Source organism: Carassius auratus, chromosome 27, assembly GCF_003368295.1.
Source record: "Carassius auratus strain Wakin chromosome 27, ASM336829v1, whole genome shotgun sequence".
NCBI classification, from domain to species: Eukaryota; Metazoa; Chordata; class Actinopteri; order Cypriniformes; family Cyprinidae; genus Carassius; species Carassius auratus.
In genome coordinates, this window is record NC_039269.1 from 828,433 (window position 1) to 852,304 (window position 23,872).

Here is a 23,872-nt window from a genome sequence, read left to right on the forward strand (position 1 = left end):
TCTAGATTGAATTTTGAGACAAAACATGTGGTTGTGTAGATTTAAATCCCCCAAGAATGGCCTGACACTTGGGGGGAGTGATGAGGAAAACTGTAAGAAGGCACTTTCTGCTCAGTGATACACACATTCCTTTGTACGATAGCCAGGCCAAATGCATCAAGTTGGCAAGTGATAAAACTGTTTTCCATGTCAAAGGGTGCTCACACTGAGGTTTCCAGGTCGCTGTACTGTTGGTTGCTAGTAGGCATTTCTACTCCACTATTTGCATCACTGAGCTTTTCTCAGTATGTTCATATTTAGTTTAAAAGTTCAACTAACATGTAAATGCTTTACACAGACTGAAATTGTACTAGGCAGATTATTGCAAAGTTGGACTGAAAGCTCAAGATCCAGCATGTATTTTATTAAATATTTATACATAAAAAAACTATAAACATTATTATTTTTTTAATATAGCTTTATACTAAACAAATTTGCTCAAAGCATATTGAACGAGTGATGGTGGTGGGGGTTTCCACGGTCAGCCTCCACCTGGATAATGTGACAGCAGCCTTATTGTGTCAGAACTCCCCCCACACTCCAGTTATCAGCGGAGAGGCAACAGTGTGAAGAAGCAAATGATATGGATGATTAGGAGGCCATGATGGAGTGAGGCCTATTTGACCAGAGCACACTGGTTACATAGCTACTCTTCAAAAAGCACCCTGGGATTTTTAATGACCACCAACAGTCGAAGCCTCAGCTTAGTCTCTGCTTATATGCCTGGTATTAAATCCGTTCTGGCTTATCTGATGACAACTGGTCAGCTGAAACAAGTCACTGTCACAAGCCACTGCAGGATCTTTGATTCCAGGGCTACATATACCAGTTATTAAGTCAGGATAACACTACATGTTTGCAAGTGCAAAAAGGCAAAACAAGTCATTATGTTATTGCTTATTGCACATTATACTAAAATATACTCTAGTATACCAAATCTACTGCAGACATGCTGTTTTGAATAAAATGCTCATTGTTATTTCAGCTCGTATATAAACTAGTTTTTGGATGAACTTCACATGATCTATATAATTTAATGCTGATGTAAATCCAACATTCCACACAGTCTTGTGCATGTATATGCATGCAACGTTATGTCATCATGCATATAAGTGTGTTTAAATATTATATATAAATGTTCATATGCTACCTTATCAGCAGAAGATGCCACACTATCTATCTGTCTATCTGCCTGTCTGCCTTCAGTTAAAACAGTTAATTGAAATGCTTTTATTTTATTTTAATTTATTTTATGTTTCTCTTCAATATTATGTAGACATAAAAGTACATATATTAATACAATTTTAAATAACTGATTTAACAAAATATATAGTGTATATATAAAATAACAAAACATATTTTAAATTATACTTTATTCCTGTGATGATTTATTTGAAACAGAAATGTTTTCTGACATTATGTCTTCAATCTCACTTTTCATTGCTATCAATTTGATGCATCCTTAGTGAATTAAATTTGTGTTTTTTTTTTCAGGCTGGTAAATATGTGCTATTTAGTCACAAAACGTTTTGGACCCCACACCATTTAACGCTGACCACTTGTGATCGGATTGCCCGAAATGGTTGTTAATACCAGGTGTTAGTCAGTTCCTCAGCTTCATTTGGTAATCAGTCGGGAAATCTACGTGACTACCAGTCCAGGTGTCGCATGTCGTTGCTAGTGAGAGCGGTAGCCATTGAGCCGTTGCTGTGTTGTGGCTCTGGAATTCCTGATTCCATCCGTTATTTCCGCCTTGAGCTCTCGGTCAGTCAAGCCTGCCAGCGGTTTGCCGTTCCACGCCCGGGGTTCTTAACGAAGGGCCTTAATGACCCGCCTTAACGACAGGACTTAACGAGGCCCTTAATGAAGCTGCCGCTATCGTTAACGCTGGCGATGGCGGGATGATGAAAGACACAGAGAATCCCCTCTGTGTAGTCATGGAGAATAAGAGGAGCGTGTCCTTTTGTCCCTGGCTCTGACCTGATTGACGCGACCTCCACCGACACTCCTTGTGATTTACACGTCCAATAACACCGACGTAGTTACACAGCTCAAAGCAAACACTCAAACACACACACAGACTCAAGGACAGACACACAGCGTGACGCACAACCGCACACACTCTTCCAGCCAGATGCCTGACCACATTAGAGAGAGAAAAAACAAGCATGAATTTAAACAGTCGCACCATTATTGGCCCTAGCAAGATGAGACTATCGGGACCATAAATGAGGTCTAATATCTACACAGCTAACCAGGTCGACAACTTAATAAAGGACTTATCAAAGAGGCAGTGCATTCAAAAACCAGACATTCTGAAAAGCAACTGAATTATACATGAAACCGCATCAGAAAGGTCTCATTTATGCAGCGACATCCAGCTGACCATAATATGCTTTCAAATTAGCCATGTAAATTCTTGGCAGACATCCTGTTTCAAGGACAGATTCTCGGCTTCTTTTGTATACATGGGCATTATCATTAGGCCTCTAAATCAACTAAATTACTTGTATTATAAAGTAATGTTCTTATACTCATATAGTCAATTTCATATTTTTGCAATAACCATAAATCATGAACTGTGGGGGGAAAAAATATTCAGTGTCAACCTCTAAATCACTTAAATAACTTATTCGGGTATACTCAATTTCACATTCCTGCAGCACAATAAATCATAAAACATTGGGAGAGGGGGAAAAAAATGTATTTCGCATCTGTGCATTAACCTAATGAATGTGTTTTCCTGGGCAGATTTATTTAGCGGCCCGCGAGTTGGGAGAAACAGTGTTTGAGAAAATGGCACTTCAGCCATCATGTGAAATGGGTTTTGACTGCTCTAAACAGCAATGCGGTGGCCTGGATACCGAGGCCATCTACACACATAACCATTACAGAAACACACACTCCGATACACACAGATCTCAGCGTGTTATGAGTTTCAATCCCCCTTTGCCACCAGGGAATCTTATCAAAGGCTTTAAGGCTGATGGGCGAGAATCCTGGGCTCCTTCACGTCTGAGTGAGGAAGAGGAAGCTCGTGCACTTCTCCTCAGAGGAGCTCAGCAACACATGACTCACTAGTGGCATTGAGATGTGTTACTTTAAAAGTGATGCGCTTTTCTTATTCATTGTTAGTAGTAGCATTATTAGTATTAAGGTAGTACTTTTGCTTTGGTACTTTACCACCAAATCACTTTTTTGGTACTTTATCACACTAAACATCTTGTGAATTAAAACAGTTATGTCCCAGTCTCTATTTTCATGTTATTAAAAAGCCAATAAATCAATAGTAGAAATAAATATTTATTGATAATATTTAATTTATAATTATAATATAAATTGTTGTAAGATAACAATAATATTATTATTAGTAATAATAATAATAATAGTAAGTATAATATTATATAATAAATATAAGTTCAAGATTAAATAAAAAACATAGAATACCTATTTCATTTTTAAATCATTTCTGAATAAATTACATTATAATTATTAATATTTTATAATTATTAAATATTTTATAAAATATTTTAATTTAGTACAAATTACAAATGAAAATGTAACAATGACAATATTTTAATCTAAAAAAAAGTAATTAAATATATAGACCAACCAATAGAAAAAAATATAGATATTTTTCAAATTGTAAATAATAGATTATGGGAGAATGTTTGACAAGAAAATACTATTTCAGTTTTCTAATGAAAAAATGTCATGCTTAATTTCAAATTTGTTCCTTGCTGCTTCTTTGTAATCGTTCATAGAATTTCCTAGCAATTTCTGAGTAAAAACTGTTTAAACACAAAAAAACATTCAGTGTGCCCATGAAAATGAAGGCTGCCAGAAAGCGTATCAGTTTCGAAAGATTCACTAGAGTAGCTTCATCACAACTTTCGCTTAGGCTTCAGGGCATATCTTGCAAAACATGTCAAATGACAAAACTACACAATCTATTACACATCTATGTTATTTCTGTTCTGGCACAGTGACAGGTCTCTTTCGCAGGTGCAGTGTGGGAGAATTCTAAATCGGGGTGACCTTGCTTGGCTAACTCTCCACTCTTGGCCCTGCTGCATGACTAAGAGCAGGCGTGACTGTGTCTTCTCACCCAGACTGACCTTCCATCTGTCTGGCCCCCAGCTAGAACCAACCTCGCATCCCTCACTGGATCTCCTCTGCCAGGCGGCTCCGCACCTGCAGCCCCAAGGCCCAGCTGAGAGTCCACGACTGTGGGGCCGACACAGAGCTTTAGCAGCGCCCTTATCTATCCACTGACACATAATTAACATCAGCCCTGCCAGCCCAGATGCACAGACTGCATTATTAAAGCTGTTTACCCTGGCATAGCCTGACACCATAACACCCAAGCACCAGACTTGGGATTGTAAGAATAATGGAAATCAGTCAGAAAAAATTAATTTACAGTAAAACACTGCAGATTTTGGACTAATAAATCAAACGTATGGCTCTACACTTAATCATATTGTTATGTGGCCTACTGTCTCTAAATATTAAAGTGTAAAAAGACTATTTAAAATAAAGTATATTCTGTGTTCAGTGTATGCTGACTCATCATATGAACACATGAACTTCAAAGCTGATTTCATCTCATATTATGAGCTTTTCACCATTTAATTTGCTAAAAACTATCATCATATCAAAGGAACACTTAAACTTAAATTTCAAAACAACTCATCAAAATAAAAGGTTTTTTTATGTGTGTCAAGAAACTGTAAAAAATATATTACTTATGTACAGTAGAATGTACTTCTTAAAGTAATAATAGCAATAACATTTGTATTCTTTGTTCTTTAATGAATATTACACAATTTTACTTCCATGTTTGAAAATGCTATTTTTGCTAAACTTTTAGTAAATTGACATTCAAGTGTATGCTAAAAGCTTCATGATTTCAATACATCCTTTTTTATTGCAATGGTAAATAAACTTTTTAAATGGAATGCTGAAAAAATAATAAAGAATTTGGGGAAAATAAAATGCATTTAGGGTCATACATACCCATTTGAAGTGCAGTGCCGAGAACTACCGAACAGGAAGGTTCAGTTTATCTATGTTCAAATCTGTGGGAGGACCAATTTGATTCAAAACGTAAGATCTATGAGAACTAGGTGAGAATGGTGTGTTACAGTTGATTTCACAAGTGGGGTTGAGCTGCGGTTACAGGTCAGTGGAGTCACCGCGCAGCCTGGTTTCACCCACACTCTTAAACTCATGCTCCTAGCAAGCTAGTAGGGGTGCCGTGGTTAGTTGCTGGTGCTGAGTCTGATAATCGAGGTGTTGTTTTTGTCCATGTTGTGTTTGTCAGGCTGAGCCGAAACTGATGTAATGCCATCTGACTCAGCTTGGCCCAACACCCAACAACGTCCATCACCCGCGTGTCACTTATGCCCACGTTTGCCGGTCACATGAGTAGTCGTTTCACATCATCAGCAAGAATTTTTTCCAATTTGCTGCTGTTGTTCAGCCTCCTTCATGCATCATTTAAGATCAAACCCATCTTTATTTGGCACAAGTTTATGCAAATACCAGTGGTCATAATCAGCTGAAATATGACGAAAGAGCGCGTGGTTGTTTTATGAATGTGTTTAACTTTAATGGGTTGGCTTTGAAGCCAATGCTATATACTTTAGCTTTATTTACTTTAATAATTTTAACAGAGGAGCTTGTAGGCAGGGAAAGAGCACCAATCTTGATGCAAATCTTTTCTGGGCATTTAAAGGGCAGCTTGCTCACTTCTATGCCACTTCCTGACAGTGCCAAGACAAGCGACCCTGTGCCAAAAACCATACATCACTTAACTGCAAAAGACGGAGCTTCTTATTTTAATTGTTCGGAGCATGACTTTGAGTAGGCTGTATGAATAAATGTACAAACAATAGTAACTTGGTGCTTTTCCAAACACTTTGCATACAAAGTGCTGTGCAGTTCAAAAATTGCAAACGCCATGTCCCTGGAGAAGCGTTAAGCATGTTTATTAACCATTAGGGCACAGCCCATTTGAAAGTGGTCATCTCTATGCCTTATTCTCCGTAAAGGAGAAAAAAATGGTAACTCTTTAAGAGGTTTGCCAAGAACAGGGTTCCCAAATCGCAGTGGTCTGGAATATACGTCTCTAGAGCTCAGCGGATGGAGGGAGGCACTGTACTGTCACGATGTTCATTCACCCTAAACACAAACAAATTCTATAAATTAAATATAATAATTTGGCAATCATTATTCCAAAAAACAAAAAAAAAAAAAAAAAAAAACATGGTTACTATACTTTTACTATAATAAAACCTTGGTTAATTTTCGTAAGGGATGAAACTAATGTTGCATTCACAATCTGAATATCAGCATGGTTTACATTCAGTTTCAAAAATATATTGACTTCCAAAGCCAATAGTCAATGTTTTATGCACCTGCTACAATAATCTCTTTTAATTAGCTTCATTTTCTCAGAAAATACTGATGCAATAAATTAAGTTTATCATGTAATTCATATGATGTTGAATTGATTGACAGCCTTAATATAGGGATTTTGTTGCTCAGCTCAAGCAGTTCAAAGATCTGTTCGGACTGTAGCCTCCGGCTTCGCACTATAATATTGATGCTGTGCCTTTAACAGTTCAAAGGTTGTTAGATGCATATCCGAAAAATACGCATCTAGTCATTCATACCTGCAAAAATCAGCATCTGCATATTCATGTTTTCACAGTAAAAGCCACAGGTCAGTTTGCCTCCCTCAAAGCATCACCCTATTCAACAATCTCTCTTCATCTCTCTCTCTCTCCCTGTGGCATTGCCCTCAATCGGGGGCAGTAGGCATGGTTAAGTAAAGCGCATGGCCAGCCTCAGCTGAGAGGATTCAGAATAAATATTAGCTCAAGGTCATGCACTGTATTCACACTGGACTATACATAATCATGAGTTAACCCTCTGCTTGAGCATCCCCTTTCTGTCATACTGTAAGGAATTTGGATTTTTGGTCAGCTATGTTTTTCCTTTCTGTATGTCTGTGCTTGTGCATTTGAGAGTTGTTGTATCCCGGGGCATGGCGGCAATCCCAGGTGGATTGTGTTGCTTGACTTTTGGCAATACATTAATTTTATGTGCATCATTTTTAGTCTGTCTTCTGCTTTTGGGTCCAAAGCTGTGTTTGGTTACGACACTTATAGTCCTCCAGCTGCAAATCACTGACAGTGAACTACCTCTAAAAGCTTTTATTAAAGAATCTGTGAGTAACATAATTTCTTTAATGTTGAAACTTGGCTTCACCAGGGTATCCCAGCCTGGGGGCCACCATGTCGACTTGATTTTAGTGGAAATTATTATGATTTTACTCAGAGCCATAATAAAGCTATTTTCTGTTCTAGGATTCACTCAGCTGTCTGCACCGGTATTAAAAGTGACATAAATCTAAAATAAAATATAAATAGTTTGACTTGATCTTAGAAAACTTAAAGGGATAGTTCACCTGAAATGAAAATGTTGCTGCCATATAATAACCCTCTAAATGTTCCAACCTTTCTTCTGTTGAAGATAAAAGAAGATATTTTGAAGAATGTTGGTAATCAAGCATTTTGCAGGTACTATAGCCGTTTACTTCCACAGTACGGAGAAAAGTCAATGGCTACCGCCTTAGCCACTGTTTGGCTCCCAACATTCTTCAAAATATCTTCTTTTGTGTCGATTTGGAACAACATGGGTGAGTAAATGATGACAGACTTCGAATTTTTGGATGAACTATATCTTTAAATACTGAAATAAAAGTTTGAGAGAAATTACTAAATTAGCTAATATATTAAAGCTAAATTTAAATATAAAAAATATAACAAAATTAACATTACAAAATGGCTTCTAAAATCAAAAACTGACAATATTAAAATTAAAAGATAACTTAAAATATTAATAAGGAGTTTAATAATACTAAAATAACACTGCTGCACTATTTTTAGTCTGTGAGACTGTGTATAAACCCCTGCATTCTTTCCGGCTAGCTCTTTTGTACTGTAGATGCAAGAGTATGTCCTGTGTGAACTGGCTGTTAATTAAAAAGCCATGGGTAAATACCAGACGGAATAGTTTGGGCCAAGAAAAAAATCCTTGTTTCTTGTGAAAATTCTCAGCATTCAGTGAAAGACTTGCCATCAAAAAAAGGCATGCAACAAACTGAAAGTGTGCAGTGATATTCATAAGGCAAATCACTAACATCACTCTTCATATATCTGAAGAAATGTATACGAAGATGAAATGGCAGGTAATTCAGACAGTTTATATTAACTGTTCACAGATGCATGGAGGAAAGAAGCTTGTGATGCATGTAATTTGTAAAAAATAAAAGTGAAAACCAAACTGCTGCCCGATGTGACAATCACTATGGAGCACCAAGTGTGACCCGACTAATTTCATGCACCGTATGAAATGGGTGGCACAAAATGCTGTATTTCATAACAAAGTGCAGTTATACTTTAATGTGTTTCATATATAGATCGACAAAAGCTAGCTGTATTTTCTCACCAGAACCTTTCCATTTTGACTGCAAAAGGTGTTATTGATAAACTGAAAAGTTAAGTTACTCTTGTGTGTGCAAATAGAAAGAACTTGTGTGAATTTTGTGCAAGAAACGAGTGTCTGCTTAATATTCTGTTTCTGAAATGATTTGCGAATTTCAATTTTATTGAAAAGCTGACTTTCGTCTTTCTGTGCATGAAATGCAGTTAAGTGCATTTTGTCGTGTAATATTGCATTTTCATGTCACATAATTAATTTGGTTCATGAAATTAGTTTACACTTGGTTCTCCATAAATCAGCCTTTCAGGACACATTGTATGTTTAATAAACCATTACACTACCATTTAAAAGTTTGGGGTCTGTAAGATTTTTTTTTATTTTTTTTGAAAGATGTCTCTTATGCTCACCAACACTGCATTTGTTTGATCAAATATACAGTAAAGACAGCAATATTGTAAAATATTGTAACAAATTAAAATAACTGCTTTTTATTTTAATATAATTTAAAATGTAATTTATTCCTGTGATGTCAAAGCTGATTTTTTAGCAGCCCTTGTCTTCAGTGTCACATGATCCGTTATAAATCATTCTTATATGCTGATTTAGTGATAAAAAATATGTATTATTATCAATGTTGAAAACAGTCATACTGCTTAATATTTTTGAGCAATTCTGCGTTTTTATTTCAGAATTATTTGATGAACACATAAAAACATTATAGATGTATTTACGGTCACTTTTGGTGGTTTTAATGCATCTTTTCAAAATAAAAGTACTAATTTAAAATTAAAAATCTCCCTGACCTTAAACTTTTGAACAGTAGTATACAGGATTGGGATTTTGAAAATCTTCACAAAGATTTACATGCAAGAAACGGTTTTATCGCTTGTCACGTTATTGCATCACGTTATGCAGTCTGTTTCTCTGTTGTGAGAGAGAGAATAACAGTCAAAGTAAGGAATCAAACAATACCAGAATGCCATGTGATAGCACCACTTGCTAGTGAAATGAAAATAAGTTCACGTTTAGATGAAAGTGTGGGTAAAAGAAGAAAAAAGCACTTGCGTGTGTGGCATTATCTTGATTTGAAAGATACACGGGGAGAGGCAGGGAATAGAATAAAGAGAGAGGGGAGAAGAGAATGGCTTATACATGTTCTCTTTGAATTTCACTCATAATAGACTCTCCAGATCCTCACCCTTCCCCCTCTCCTCTACTTCTCTCTTTCAGCTCCCACTCTCAGAACAGAGACACGTTTGAATTTCTTATCCACGGGGGTTTATAATAAAATGGTATTTAACCATGCTCTCTCTCTCTCTCTCTCTCTTAGCCCTGTCTTCTCCTGCATCCGTCTCTCTCCTTGTTTGCTGTGCTTTCTCACTGTGCTTCTCCCTCTCACCGGGTTCCAAGGTCTTGAGTTTGCATATATACAGTGGAGGCCAGGTCTGAAGTTACACCGGGATTCAAAATCTAATTTAAAGGAGCAGTTCACCCAAAATAAATAAATCATGTACCCTTTCTCACCTTCATGTCATTCCAAATCCGAATAACTTTCTCTCTTCTGCAGTACACAAAATATTTTCTGATATATCTGATTTACCTTTAAACTGTTTTTTCTATACTAAAAAAAGTAGATTGCACTTGTGTCTCGCATCTTTTGCAAAATCTCACATCTGACAGTTTATTCTAAAATGCAATGTTAAAGATTTCAACTCGTACCAAAAAAAGTATTGAAAAGTGTTTTTTTTTTTCACCCACTTTTTGACCCTTGTGTTTTTCAATGCCAAAACACATTCTTTGTGAATAACCCATGACCCAGTATTTGACAAATATAATGGTGTGAAATTAATTAATATAACATTTATATTTAAGGTTCTTCACTATTTATAGGACACTAATCAAATAAACTTGTGACACTGACCATGATAAGACACAGACCTATACTGTATGCAGTTTGCTGTCATTAAAACAATAAGCGGACAGACTGAACACTTATCACTCAAATGTTTATGCTAAAAACACAATTTGTAACAAAGAATGTTAGAATCATTCTCACTAATGGTCTCAGACTGGACCCCACTGTTTGTGTTCTCCTCGTTGACCCTCTCCTCCCTTCTCACGTGCATTTCCAGCTCATTTGCTCTGCGGCATTAACCTTCCGACATTTTCTCATTCCTAGCCCATCTCTCTGTTCATCCGTCATCTCCGCCGCCCACCCCGTCGCTCATCTCAACATCTCAGCATCATTCCCGCAACTTCCTTTATCATTTACCTGTGCACCCCTCCATTTCTTCTCTCTCTCTCTCTCCTTGCCAGACTCGTTCTCTCTCTAATTGCTCTCTCTCTCTCCTGCTGAGCACCAGCCCAGAGGCTAAATGATTTTCACTGCAAGAGACAGAGTGAAAGAAAACACAAAGCTGTTCCGAAAGAGACATTCCGCAATTATTACTGATGATCTCTCGCGCAGCATGTGTGTGCTGTAACTGTTGCCCTTGTGTTGCTCTCTTTCCGTCGCTCACCCTCTGTGTCTGATTCTCACTTTATTCTCATTTTTACTCATCCCCACTCCCTTGCTTTGTAGTGATATTTAATTCTATTTGGATGTGCAGTGTTTTAGAACAGATTGTTGGCCATGCTTTTAGGAATGAAAGTAGACAAGCCGTGTGTGTGTGTGTGTGGCCAGATCGTGCATGCTACACCATATTGGCCCCCCAAGAGACACACCCCATTAAAATGCCAGTGACAGCCACCATCTACCCCTGCCAACACCTAACATATTCAAAATTTCCCAGAGTGCTCGAGAAATGAGAAATATAATAACCCAGCTTGCCAGCGCTGCAAACGCGTACACAGCACGAAATTTCCACATGCTCCAAGGTTACTCAATTTCACCAGCTTGGAGCTCCACGGTGGCATCCCAACCTCGTCTTTTTCATCCCGAAAATACGCTACGTGCCTACAAACATGCTCCCGTTGTATTCGGTTATAGGTTTTATCAACAGATTGTCTCAGATCTCGGTGTGTTTTGTGAGAAGCGGCACAGGTGGTCTCGCTGATCATCGCTGAGGATCGCTCATGATGGAAAGAGTGCAGGGGTTCAGGCAGCTGGTTGCTGCTTCAGTGTGTCATTCCTCCAAGGAACAGCTTGATAGGTGGGCACATCACGTTACAGGTTGCCTGTAGTATCCTCCAGCACCCAAGCATATGGTAGGAGCACAAGGGCATCAACACACTAGTACCCTCACACAACATACTTACGTAACATTAATTCTTGACAAACAGGGTGCTTCAGTTCGGGATGGATTGGGATTTGAAAGCCGACACAGGACCATCACAACCCATCATGGATCATTTTCCACTATATTAACCCATTTCCACTTCAAGCTAAAAGTAAAATGGTAACTGAGATAAAGTTTGAAAAGGCATAAAAGACAAATGTGAGATATAAAGTCACAATTCAAAAAGTCATTAAGAGGTCACAACTGAGCGAAATAACACAATTTCAGATTTAAAGTCACATTAGGTGATATAAAGTCATACTATAAGGTATAAATTCACAAACTTGGGAAATAACGTTGCAACTGAGAGATATAAAGTCACATTGTGAGTCATTATGAATTATAAATTCAGATATGATGGCACATTTTCAGATATTGTCACATTTATGCGATATAAACTTCTTTTGTTAGATATGAACTGAATTTTATTAGAGACAATTGGGATATATAAAGTCACATTGTGAGATATAAAGTTAGATTGTGGAAAGTCATATTAAGATATAATCTCACAACTTTGAGAAATATTAGGCGAAGTCATGTTATGTGATAAAAAGTCATATTGTGAGATCTAAAGCATCACTGTGCAAAATACAGTCAGTAAATAGCCACAGACTTATATCTAACTATCTATCTATATACTAATTTTTTATAGTTTACCAAGACACAAATTCATATTTTGAGATGTGATATAACTCACAATTGTGGGATAAGTCAGAATTTCCTTTCATGTTACACAGAATGCAGCTTCACAAATCACATGCAAATACTGTAACACAAACTTGTTTGATGTATTACCAAAGTACCTTTCTAGATATTCAATGTAGACTTTTAAACCCCATTTATAAAATGATTTCCAGAGCATATGTTGCCATTTTACATAGCAAAAGCAGCACTAATAAGATACACAATGATTTTAGCATCCCTGACAATGCAGAGTGAGACTTCATAAACTAGTAATGGGTGCATCTGATTTACTTTCATTATATGCTTTTACTGATTTTATTAGGCTGAACTGTACTGTACTTGTACAGTGCTATTAATATAACACCATCTCTCCATATCTGGCCTCTAGCAGGTGAGGAGACTCATGGGGTAGACAAACAGCAGCAGAAGAGCAATGGGGTAGCCAGTGGCAGGAAAGGAAGTATAGCCACTGTGGTCAGTCAATGAACGCTGCCTGGTGGCATCACCACAGTCTGCTACAAGATTATTTTTTAAAAACCTTAACACTTGCAGTCCTTCGATGGTGAAACAAACTACTAACCCTTATCCAAGATCCATGGCAATCCTAAAATGAAATCGGTAAACAAACTGCACTTAACTGAGTGAATGCGTGGAAGAGTAGTTTTGGACAACCCCAGTCTAAACTAAGGTCTCACTCAGTGAGACCCGGATCTGAAATATCAAATTACTATTGGTGGAAAAGGTTTCAAAAGCCACCCGACTGGAGATAACTGAGCTACTGTGAAATTACAGAAATCAAGTGTTTGTGCGTGTTTTTTAATGGATTTCATAAAGTATTTGCAACACATTTAATGTTGTTTTGATTCACTAAAAGGATTTGAAAATATGAACTGAAGAAAGTGAGAGATCAAAGCTCAGAATGCTGTCGGGAGATTCTCCTGGACAGAACTGTTTCTTGTGAGGAGAAGATTTCTGAAGACATAACTGAATTTGTTTCTATTTAACAAATCATTATTTAGGATTAATTGCTATGCTTCCTCTCATTTTAGTTAATTCAGCTGGAGAAACTACAAAACATCACGGCAGCTTGTCTATTTAACTTACACTGACTGTTTCCAGTCTTCCTCAGTTAATATTTCCAGTCATATCAGTACGAAATGAGAAAATCTGATTTAAAAGTGCTTTTAAAAATTGGTAATGCCCCCTAGATATACATCTACCAACTTGTCTATACCATTCAGAACTGAATTAAAAATGTCTTTTAAATTCAAAGTCTATTTATGAATTTGTCCTGAGTGAAAAAGATAGAACATCAGATAATTAGACAGAAAGATAACAGAATGACAAATAGATCGAATGAACGACAGATAAAGAAGACAGACATACAGACAGAACAACTAAGACAGAACGCTATAAAGACTGTAAGATGTATCAACAGACTGATCAACAGATTCAGATAAAGGAGATAAATATACAGATAAAGAGAGATACTGTGCTCTAGATAGATAGGACAGACAGAAGGACAGAGACAGACAGAATAAAGGACAGACAAACAAAATGAAAGACAGTCAAAATGAAAGAATGACAGATGGAATGAAAGAAATGCAGACAGAATGAGAGAAAGAATGATGGACAAAATGATAGAACTACAGACAGAACAAAAGATTGAAATAGAGAATGAACTACAGACAGAACAAAAGATTGATGGAGAGAATGAAAGAAAAGACAGAAAAAAAGAACAACCGACCAAACAACAGAGACAGACAGAAAGAAATGAAGGACGGAGAGAAAAAATGATAAAAATATCAGACAGAATGACAGACAGAATGAAAGAGTGACTGACAAAACTAAAGGAATGCGGACAGAACAAAAGAATGAAAGGCAGATGGAAAAAATGAAAGATCAATGGGAAAAAATGAAAGAATGAAAGAACGACAGACAGAATAAAAGAATGTTGGACAAAATGATAGAACGACAGACAGTACACAAGACTGACCGAGAGAATGAAAGAAATACAGAATGAATGAAAGAACGACAGACAGAACGAAAGACATATAGAACGAAAGAATAACAGACAGAAGAACAACAGACCAAACAACAGTGTCTCTGTTGTTTGGTCTGTTGTTCTTCTGTATGTTATTCTTTCGTATTCTTTTTCGACAGAAAGAAAGGACAAACAGACAAAACGATAAAAATATGGACAAAATTAAAGAACGACAGACAGAATGAAAGAACAACAGAGACCACGAAAGAAATACATACAGAATGACAGAACGACAGACAGAATGAAAGAATGACAGACAAAACAAAAGAAATACGGAGCGAACGAAAGATCGATGGAAAAAATGAAAGATCAAAATACAGTAGAACATATTAACAACAGACAGAACAAAAGAACAACAAAAGAATGATAGTGCAAAAGAACGACAAGCAGAATGAAAGAACGACTGACAGAAAAAAAAGAATGACAGAGAGCAAAAGAATGACAGACAGAATGAAAAATAGTGGACAGAAAGAAAAATTGAAGGGCAGACAGGCAAAACAAAAGAAATATGGACAAAACAAAAGAACAATGGCCAGAATGAAAGAAATACAGACAGAACAACAGACAAAACAAAAGAATGAAGGACAGACCAAATGAAAGAACAACAGACAGAACAAAAGAATAATGGACAGAATTAAAAATGACAGAGCAAAAGACTGACAGACAGAATGAATGAAAGAATGTCAGGCAGGTGGATAGTACGAAAGACAGACAGAACAACATTTAGTTAATGTCAAGTCAGAATTTGGGATTGCTAAACTATCAGTGTTGAAAATAATTCCTAGTAGAGTAGAACAGAATTGCCAGTACTCTAGCAGTGTGTACTAACCTACTTTGAGCACAGATTCCCCTGCAACACAAGATGAATGAATCGGATTTGTAAACCACAAAATTTCCAATCAAAGCCAATCAAACAAAAGCCAGAGGAGGGTAAAGGGCTGGGGCACTTAAAGAGATAAATCAAGAGAACCCAAGCACTTCCACAAACAAAAAAAACACAGAGGAACATTGGTGTTTTCAAGCACTTCAAGTACCAAATCTCAGTCATGCCACTTTTATTTTGTACATCCAAATTATGCCTGTTAGGAACAGCCTACAGGGAGGTTTTATGACAGTTTTATGAGACCACAATTGCGCTAAGTTGGTGCGGTAGAGTGCAGATTTGTTTTTCCTATGCCTCACATTCCAGCATTGCTTTCGGATACAAAAGATGTGCTAATTTATGTCCCTACATTAAGATCAAGAGAAACTACATTCATTACGGAATACAGAGGAGCATATATTGTTATCATAAAATCCCTGCATATGCTTTCCAACAATGAGTCCTCTGACATAAACATATGGATGCTTGTTATGCCAACCTCTCAATTTGATTATCATTTAACATAACTATAATTGCGTACAATTGAGTTACCTACCATAAAATATGTTAAAATGCATAATGCCCCAGTACGGTATTTATACTCTGTAATGAGTATATGAATGCACGCTCCAAATGCTGAATCTGTGATTAGTTTCTCGCTGTAGACTGAGAGCGCTGTGCCACTTGGCACGTCTGCCGCGGGGCTACATAGTTCACTTCAGCCCTTTATTAAATCATAATCATCTCGGTTATAAGGCGCAGCAAAACACGTCCCAATTGATTCAACAGACAGCAGTGCAGGCGGCTCCTCATAGCATCGAAGCAGCGAGATTAAACATCCGTAAGAGCATTAGGACACATAAGAGCATTAGGTGTGTACATACATACACAACACATGCTCAGGCTCCAAACGGCTTCAGCCGTGGTGTTAGATAAATCCATGAAGGATGCTTGGTGAGCAGGGAACTATAAGTAACAGCATTGCCACCTGTTAAGCATATCATGATATTGGCTCTAATGACATACAGGACTGTCCATCTGTAGCAATGGTCAACAGCACCTAAGGCATTTTTAGACTCAAGTGCCTATTCCTTCACTATGCCGCTTTCTCTCCCTCCCTCTTATTCATTCTGCTGTTTACTTCATGGCTCTAATGAAGATCAATGCTTGTCTTCTTACCAACTCTAAACAGACATCCCGTTTGAGCTCAGTGATCAAATGTGTCTAAAACTATTGGGTGGATGTGTCTGGATCTGGGTTGGGATTTCCATTAAATGCTGCAGGAGCAAACACATAGACAGAAGAGAATCCCCGAAGAGAACGCAACAGGGTTTTTTCTATTCCACAGTGCGTCTGACTGCCTCAGGCAGACACGCAGAGTCATCATCATTCATTTACTCAATGTATTACCCCACTGCCTTCCCCAGCCACTCAAACTGCAGCTTAGGGAGATGGCAAAAGAAAAAAGATGAGAAAAAGACAGAAAAAGAGAGGTGGGAACTGTGAAATAGCAAAACAATGCCAGATATACTGTACAGTGCCAGTCAAAGTTTTGAAAACTTTGATTATGATATTGAACATGATTTTAAAGATTTTTTTGTTGTTGTTTTTTTTCAACTAATGGTGTGCAGTTAAACAATTGGGAGACAACAGAAAATAATTTTACAAATTTTTTTATTATGCATAATTAACCTAATTTAAAACCTAACACAAAAGTAAATGTACTTTTGGAAGACATTTAAATAGTTTTACTAGATAATATTAAATTATTTAACCATATCTGTCTTAATTCTCACTGTAGTATACATTACAATTTTTATTAATTCTTTAATATTCTTAATTCAGTATTTAAAAAAAACAAGTATTCAATTAAAATGTTCATTTAAAACATATTATAATAATATCTAAAATAAAAATATTTTTAAAAAATAATTAAATTGATGGGTAGAAAACACTTTTACACTGAACTTCTGTTAAATACATTAATAAACAAATAAATGTGACATTTAAGAGGTTCACAAAGTTGTTATCAATGTAAACGATGACAAAAACTAAAATATAAAATACAGTAGTTCTGTTTAACATTTCATAATCTTATACGTAGGCTTAAAAAAATTTTAGGTATGTCTAAATTTTGACTGGAACTGTAAGTCATGGGCACAATTAAACACTTTGACCCTCCAAACAGGGTCAGAAATGGAGTATGACTCACAGAAGAGTTATTTTTTCCCCCTCCACAACCAGGCTCTTAATTTTCTGATGAGAAGAGCAATTGTTCATCACAGCACATACTGTAGCTTTAACAGAGTAGAATCAATGGTTGATTAAGAGGCTGATTGAAACATTATTCTGTGACCTGCAGAGCTCGGCTTCCTCAGGATTCAAAAAGACAAAGACAGCAAGGAAAAGAAGACTGGGATAATGTGACTAATGCCATTAAGATCATTGATGTGATAAACATCCAGGCACAATGGTCTGTGGGAGATGTCTTTCAGTCTCAGTGTGAGCCCCCCCAAATTCACTATGTTGAGGGTCATATTGGTTAGTGATCTTTGATTTTCCTCTGCCAACTCATTATTCAAATAGAAATAACTGGTTATTTAGATAAATGCAAATGTCAATTAATGTCAGTTAAATGTTGATAGCCATGAGTTTTTCCCTTACAGTGAAAGTCAGTTTTTTTTCAGGAATTTTTGGATTGAACTATTTTTTAAAGGGGATCATAAGGAGTTCTTACCCTTCCAATGAGCACTGGTTCTGGACCAGCATACTCCTCAATGACAAAGAACTGGTTCCAGATCCAGCTTCGTCGTTTTCTGGAGCGAGAGATTTCCTCTTTTTGTTGATTCCGTCCCTCATCTCCATCCTCATCCATTTCCTGGAAAACAAGACCTCGTCCATCTCTGCCAGGGCGCGAGTCCACAGTCATCTCTCTGCTCTCCTCCACCTCCTTCCTTCCCCATTCTGGATCTGGCGGGAGTTTTAGGATGTGACTGCTGTCAATGGGTTCTGAAATTTTAATCAATGGATTCTGAGTGGCACCAAATGGCATACGAACACTCTGATCTGATTCTCTTTTAACGTCAAGACTCTTCTCAGTCAGTGAGCTGAAAGCCCCAGGCCGATGTCCCCAGTCAATCTGAGACGGAGTGTGTGATATGCCCATATCGCTCTGACCAGCGAAGGGGTTCGTCTCTGTGACAGGCATGATCTCACTTTGGGGAGTTGATGCAAAGTGAGTAGTGAAGTGTTTGTACTTCCATGAAGCAGTGCCAGATGCACCTCTCACCTCCATTTTTCTGTCCCCCTCACCTAGATCCATAGTGAATCCACTAAACTGTTTAAAGAGAGTGTGAACAGTCTGATCCGGATTTAGGCTTGTATTTGTTAAAGTACTTGAATGTAGCTCAGCAGTCATGTTATCTGAGTTATAAAGTTCAGCAGTGCCAATTCGGTCTTGTTTTTTCATTTTAAATGCTTCCACTTGACTGTGATCCATGTTGATCAAATCCCTTTTCCTGCTGTGACTCATTTTACCTGGAATATTTAGACCTGGAACACTCTGAAGCTGGGAATTCACAATTCGTACAAGGTTTTCTTTGGATATCAGTTTTAATAAGCTTCCAGTCAGGTTCAATTTCCGAGGCGAATCTGAAGTAGCTACTTTTGTACCCACCGTAGTGTGAACAGCAGAATTTAAACTTGCTCTGGATCTTGAAGGGATTTTGAATCTGGTTCTGTTGAAGTGCATGCCAGAAGTTATTCTGTGGTGCATCGGGATCCATTTGTCAACTCTTCCTCCTTTCTTTGTGTTATTTCTGCCCCTTTTAAACTCTAAAATGTCTCTAGAGTCATCAATTGGGGCTCGTACCTTTAAATCTTGGTGGTCAGAGTCTTCGTTTATTTGTACAGGTGGTTTGGCATTAAACCCAACAAAGTTTTCCTTGGTGAAGACAGGAGAAGCTCCATGGCTCTGGTGAGCTGTAATCTGCTCTTCAACTTCCTCAGGACCAATCAGTTCTTTGATTCTTGTCATTGTATTTCCATTCCTCTCCAAACTTGCATCCCATTGGTCAGTTGCTCCATTTCCTGTATGCTGGGCGCGAAGTGAGCTCACTCCCCTTCTCCGAACAATCTTAGTGACACAGGCTCCGCCTACAAAACACAGGGACACCAATAGGAGCAGCCTCCTGTCAATCATGTCGTACGTTTGTGATATATTAATTTGAACAACAACTGATGAAAAGGCGTGCTCGCTTTCCAGTTGTCTTCATTCTTTCGTTCTTCTCTGTTCAGTCTTCCTCACTTATTCCTCCATTGCACTGCCTTCATCCAGTTTACGCAGAGCATGCATTAAGTCACTTGTGTTCACTTTATGTTTCTCACAGGGCTTCTGTGTTTTGGTGCTGGCAAAACGTTTCACTCAGTTTCCCACAGAGGGTTGGATGCCCTAGGAGAAAAGATAAAGATAATTAAGTTAAAACTTTAATCATTGCAGTATGTTAATTAAAAGTGGAACGACAAGGCAAGGTAGCAGAACACACAGCCACACTGATTCATTAACGTATGAGTAATCGCAAGACAGTAGCATCAGCAGCATCATTAGAATTCAATATGAGCCAAGGTGGCTGATATTTCCTTGTTCTGTCAGATGTTGCAAGTACTGTATCATCAGAAGTCTTATAGGAAAAATGTGTTATGGCATTTCATTTGTGCTCATTGACGACAGAGGCCCGGTTGGTTAGTGCACACAGTGGTGCTCTGGATCCGAATCATGTTGTTTTCTGTCTTATATCTCACTCTCCGGTCCAATAAAAGCCTATTTGAAAAGTTACAGTGAAGGTTTTAACTGTAAGGTATGTTACAGTAAGATTCTGTAAATAAATAAAAATGCAACATTTTCATTACAGTAAAATTACCAAACAAAGTTCATTTTAAATATTGTCTTTGACGACGGGGAGCCTGGGAATCAAAAAGGTTGAGAACCAGTAATTTATTTTGTATCAGTTTTTGAGATGACCTATGCATTTTATTGAAATCACTAGTGGTTTTTAAATTGTAGCACGTCATTCTGAGCCTCCCTTCTGTGTCAACACTTCAAAACCTAGTTCAAGTGTTCCAGTTCAAGTGTCTGTTTGTTTTTGAGCAAACAAGACAAATATCCGTTAAAATTGATTTTGGTAAAAAACTATTCAAGCATGTCCTACTGAGGACTGAGGGGGGAAAAAACAAACCATTTAAGTATATTTTTTGCTGAAATGAATGACAGACTTCTCAAGCGTTCAAGCATGCTGTCTACTTCTTTGATAGAAGCTCCTTCCAAGTTGGTGACACATCATTTCACAGGTTGATTTTTGCAATTACCTGGAAATGAAGCTGTTTCTACCACAATACATTAGGACCTGTGCAATTTTACAGTTTAAGTGTGATGTTGAATGAGGCTGTCTGATTTCTTTAGACATGAACAATGAGGCACTGCACTGTGAGTTGTGTTTATGAAGAATAATGAACAGTAAGTTGAATGATGGTAATGGTGAAGCTGCATAACACTGCATGATGGGTTGTGTATGTGCACAGAGATGCCCTGTGGGATATATAATTGCAAAACAAAGAATTGTGGACTACAGAACTATTTTGACTTGAAAAGCAGTGTGTTATGAGTTAGAGCCATGGAAAATGCATAAAGCCATCCAATCAGACCATACCCGGTTATATTAACCATTTTTATGAGCAATACGCTTTAGATATTCAGCGAATAAAAAATGCTGTTGATTTAACTACAGAAGGATGCACTCTAGGCTTCTTCACTACATGTAACTATTGGTTGATGTATTTTTAAACAGCAGGTAAAGGCCAGTTGTACCCTGGGTTAAGCAACATTTGTCATTTTGAAAGGGGTTAAGGACTGATTTGCCAAGTTTAACCCCAAAGAGTTGCCAAATGTGATTCTAGGATGCCATGGTGAGTTGTTTATCAACAGGCAACCCATCATAAACAGCTTCAGTATTTGCCTTATTAAATATGCATGTGATATGTACAGCTGCAGAAAATATCCATGCATCCATATTTAAGGGAAACAGTGATGACAAATGTGTTAAAGTCCACATGAAGTGAAAATTCACACTACTTTCTGAATTCATGTTAATGATCTCACTGTGATTCATTCATGATTCATACATACATAGTCTTTTTTATTTTTTTATCCAAATGTCATAACTCAATCTGCAGGTGAAAATATTGTCACTGCTTCAGTTTCCAACTTTTAGTATATTTTCAGCAGACACAAGACAACAGCGATGACACAATGACCTTCCCACAGACAGTCGGGTTGTTATTAAAACAGGTCACATCCTGTCAATCAATGCTAATCACCTCATGAATATGCAAATAAGAACTTTAACCCAACATTAACAAACGCACAGTGTGAAATCTATGAATTACTAACCATGAATAAAGTATGAACTGTGTGAAACATGGATAAGATAACTGAGGATTACATTAACCAAGTGATAGAAGCCCAACTGTGATAATTGCTGAGTAATGCGTTGTGAGTGTTATGTCCGCTAAAAATGCTGTGACATGCAAGTACATTAGTGGCGCTCTGGGTCTTGTCAACACACCTACTGAAGTATAACTGAATGTTTCGTATCCTCGCAGGATCCCCCAAACTTGCTTCCCTCTCCCTCTTGATTATTCACACAAGCCTTCATTCCTTAACAAATATTCCTACTGTCTCCTAAAAGTTCTTCTGTTCATGTTATATTTTCTCTTTTGTCACCTCCTCCCACTCACCACCTGTCTCTCTCTCTCTCTCTCTCTCTCTCTCTCTTTCTCTCTCTCTCTTTCTCTCTTTGCCTGTCCCTTTCCATTTCACAACATTGTTTTAATATGTTATCCTCTGCTTCTATCTCCTTTTCTTCGGCTGCCTCCACGTCAATCATGATTGTGCTTTAACCTCTCTCACCTTCTGCGCTTTGACTCGCTTCGATCAATCAGCCAATCTCCACAGTGACATTGGGATTGACGGCTGTCTGGCACCTGCACCGATGCTAAACTAAATGAACCTGAAGCCGAGAGTCTTACTTGTGATTCTTACAGATTATACTAATAAAAAAAAGAAAGGGTGCTACAAAGGGATCCATGTCTGCCCAGCAACAGATTTATACAATAAACAAACTAAACAGCTGTTCGCCAGTGCATAGCAGGTTCATTCAAAAATGGATTTGTTTTTGCTTAAACAACAGATGAATATGCCCCAAACAAATCATTCATGCAGATAGGGTTGATAGGAAACTGCTGATAGATTGTTGTGCTTTCAATTTAACAAGCTTGAAAACTACGAAGAGGCAAAATTGCAGAGGCAGTGAAATCTTCCTGCCGGCAGTGACAGTTTCTTTAGATTAGATTCATTAGATAGGAACTTTTTTCCACACTGGCTGACTTATTATTGATGGCTAGATGATCATAACTTGGGAGCAGATTTGGATTTGGACAGTAGAGACGAGTTTCTAGTTAATAGACTGCTGAATAGGGTGTAAGATTATTTGCAGTGAATTTGTACTGAGTACAATAAAAATGTAGTGTGTCATGTTTTCATAACACAAAAGCTGTTTCTTTTTATAAACCATGTTTTTTACCGCTACAGTGCAGATTTTTCACATTTAAAGTCATTGTATTAAATCAAACTGCCTTTAAATAACAAAGTTAAAGAATAAACAACAAGAACGTGGGGGGGGGGCTTGTGGAGAGGAGAAGAGAGAGAATAAATTGTTTTTGGGGGATATTAAAAAAGAATGGACAAATCCAGACCGGCCATATTTTTTACCCCTAGCTCTTTGTCTTATTGTGAATGACTGCATATGTCTTTCTAAAAAACAAAATAGTTTGAGGACATAATTTTTAATAATTCTCCCCCGCCGCCCCTCCAAAAAAATGTTTTGTTTTCCACAGACATCGGTCTTAAATATTATTATTAAATATTAACCAAAACTGCTTTTGCTAACATATACATGGTTTGACTCCGTTCTGTAACATAGCATTTGATTTTCTCAATCCAATCAATTCCCAATGGACAATACTCAAGCCTCATTCAAATATTTTTTCCTCAATGAAAACTTTTTGACTCAGAAATTTCAGCTGTTAGATACAGTTATTACCCACATTTGGAAAATGTTCATAAAAATGGAATAGTTAGAGATTTCTGTGTATCTCCCTGTACATTTGTACAGTTTAACAAGTCAATGTTATAACCAAACCAATGTAATTGAGTCATCATTTTAATTAGCTCCAGATATCAAATGAATAAGGTTTTTAATTTGATGTCTTGAGCTACCTCAGATGATGGCCCATTAATATAGGATTGGTATAATTTAACAATAGATGGGGAAAGAAGTTGCAGTCTAATGCTACCAAGATCCAGGTTGCTAACAAATGTCACTGGTTTATTTCCAG

At 37.3% G+C, this 23,872-nt stretch overlaps 1 protein-coding gene across 2 annotated transcripts in view; it reads right to left on the reverse strand.

Moving 5' to 3' along the window:
• Positions 1–23,872, reverse strand: part of LOC113044971 (uncharacterized) — a 123,024-nt gene that overhangs the window by 49,633 nt on the left and 49,519 nt on the right. For both annotated transcript variants that reach the window (XM_026205026.1, XM_026205027.1), the window contains one exon: positions 18,159–19,871. In XM_026205026.1, coding sequence (XP_026060811.1) covers positions 18,159–19,622 — 1,464 coding nt within the window. In that variant the 5' untranslated portion in view covers positions 19,623–19,871. The remainder of the gene's footprint in view (positions 1–18,158; positions 19,872–23,872) is intronic.